The 1262-nt window shown below is 57.4% G+C and overlaps 1 protein-coding gene across 6 annotated transcripts in view; it reads right to left on the bottom strand.

Moving 5' to 3' along the window:
- The window catches only part of PRR29 (proline rich 29), a 4742-nt gene that overhangs the window by 1388 nt on the left and 2092 nt on the right, over window positions 1–1262 (bottom strand). For all 6 annotated transcript variants that reach the window (XR_001360352.1, XM_014532265.1, XM_005858654.2 and 3 more), the window contains one exon: window positions 1127–1233. Coding sequence is in view for 5 of the 6 variants with exons in the window: in XM_014532265.1 (XP_014387751.1) it covers window positions 1127–1233 (107 nt within the window). In the remaining variant the exon portion in view is untranslated. The remainder of the gene's footprint in view (window positions 1–1126; window positions 1234–1262) is intronic.

Genomic DNA, 1262 nt, shown 5'->3' with positions numbered 1-1262 from the left:
GGGGGGGGGGGGGGGGGGGGGGGGGGGGGTGACACAGGGTCAGGCTCTCCCCACCCCCACTCCTCCGTGCCTCTAAATTATTTTTCCAGATCTGCATCATCAACTGGTTCTTGGTATTTGCTACATTAAGCAGGCACTTTGGAGTCATTTTGCAGGTGGGAACCTGAGGCTTGAAGAGCCTGAGCTGATGGTCGAGGTCACCCAGCTAATGAGAGGCGAGCAGGGACTGGAAGAGTCCAGGTTTGACTCCAGAGCTGGGGAGGGGGCCAGGAAGCTGCCCCTGGCCTGCCCCAGGCCCTGGAGCCACTCATCCCAGGGCCGCTGGAGGGCTCTGCCAGCCTGGGTGGTGGACACACCCTCACCTCCAACCATCAAAACCCCATGTGGCTGTCAAGGGCTGGTTCTAAGCAGTGATGGCGAACCTATGACATGCGTGTCAGAGGTGACACGCGAACTCATTTTTTTGGTTGATTTTTCTTTGTTAAATGGCATTTAAATATATAAAATAAATATCAAAATATAAGTCTTTGTTTTACTATGGTTGCAAATATCAAAAAATTTCTATATGTGACACGGCCCCAGAGTTAAGTTAGGGTTTTTCAAAATGCTGACACACCGAGCTCAAAAGGTTCGCCATAACTGTTCTAAGGCCACCTGCCCCTCCACGGAGCCTTTCCTCATGCCCAGCCAGATGGGCACGCAGGCAGGGCACCCCTCCTGTGCCAAAGTTGCCTGGTGTTCATAGTCATTCGTTTATTCATTGGCTTCTCAGCAAACATCAGCCCCTAAGTACCAGGCGCCTGCAGGTCCAGGTGCAATGGCACCCGTCCTCCTGGGCCTGCAGCCCAGGGAGGGACACACTGCAGGGACGTCTGCTTGAAAACAAGGCCTGCGTGGTCTGGATTAGGGACCCCCAGCCCCAACCCATGGAGACTGGCACAAGGCCTGGCACATAATCAGTGCCAACCAGACCCAGACGGATAGGTGTGGGCTGACTCCCTGCTCCTTTCACCTGGTCCTTTCTCTCAGGGGACCCCCCAGATGGATCCCACCCCTGGACCTACAGGTGGGCAGCCCCCAGGGGTGGGGGGAGAATCCGCCCCCAGCCCACCCCCCAGCCTCCCACCTGCGGGCCAGAGAAGGCGGGCCAGGGGCTCAGCGCTGCTGCCACCAGGCGACCCAGGATCAGCTGGTGCATCTGTGCGTTCTGCAGCAGCATCAGCTCCATCAGGTCTAGGGGACGGAGGTTCAGCGGGCACGGC

Source organism: Myotis brandtii, unplaced genomic scaffold, assembly GCF_000412655.1.
Source record: "Myotis brandtii unplaced genomic scaffold, ASM41265v1 scaffold120, whole genome shotgun sequence".
NCBI lineage: Eukaryota > Metazoa > Chordata > Mammalia > Chiroptera > Vespertilionidae > Myotis > Myotis brandtii.
The sequence above is the reverse complement of the archived record's forward strand: the minus strand, read 5'-3'. Positions and strand labels throughout refer to the sequence as shown.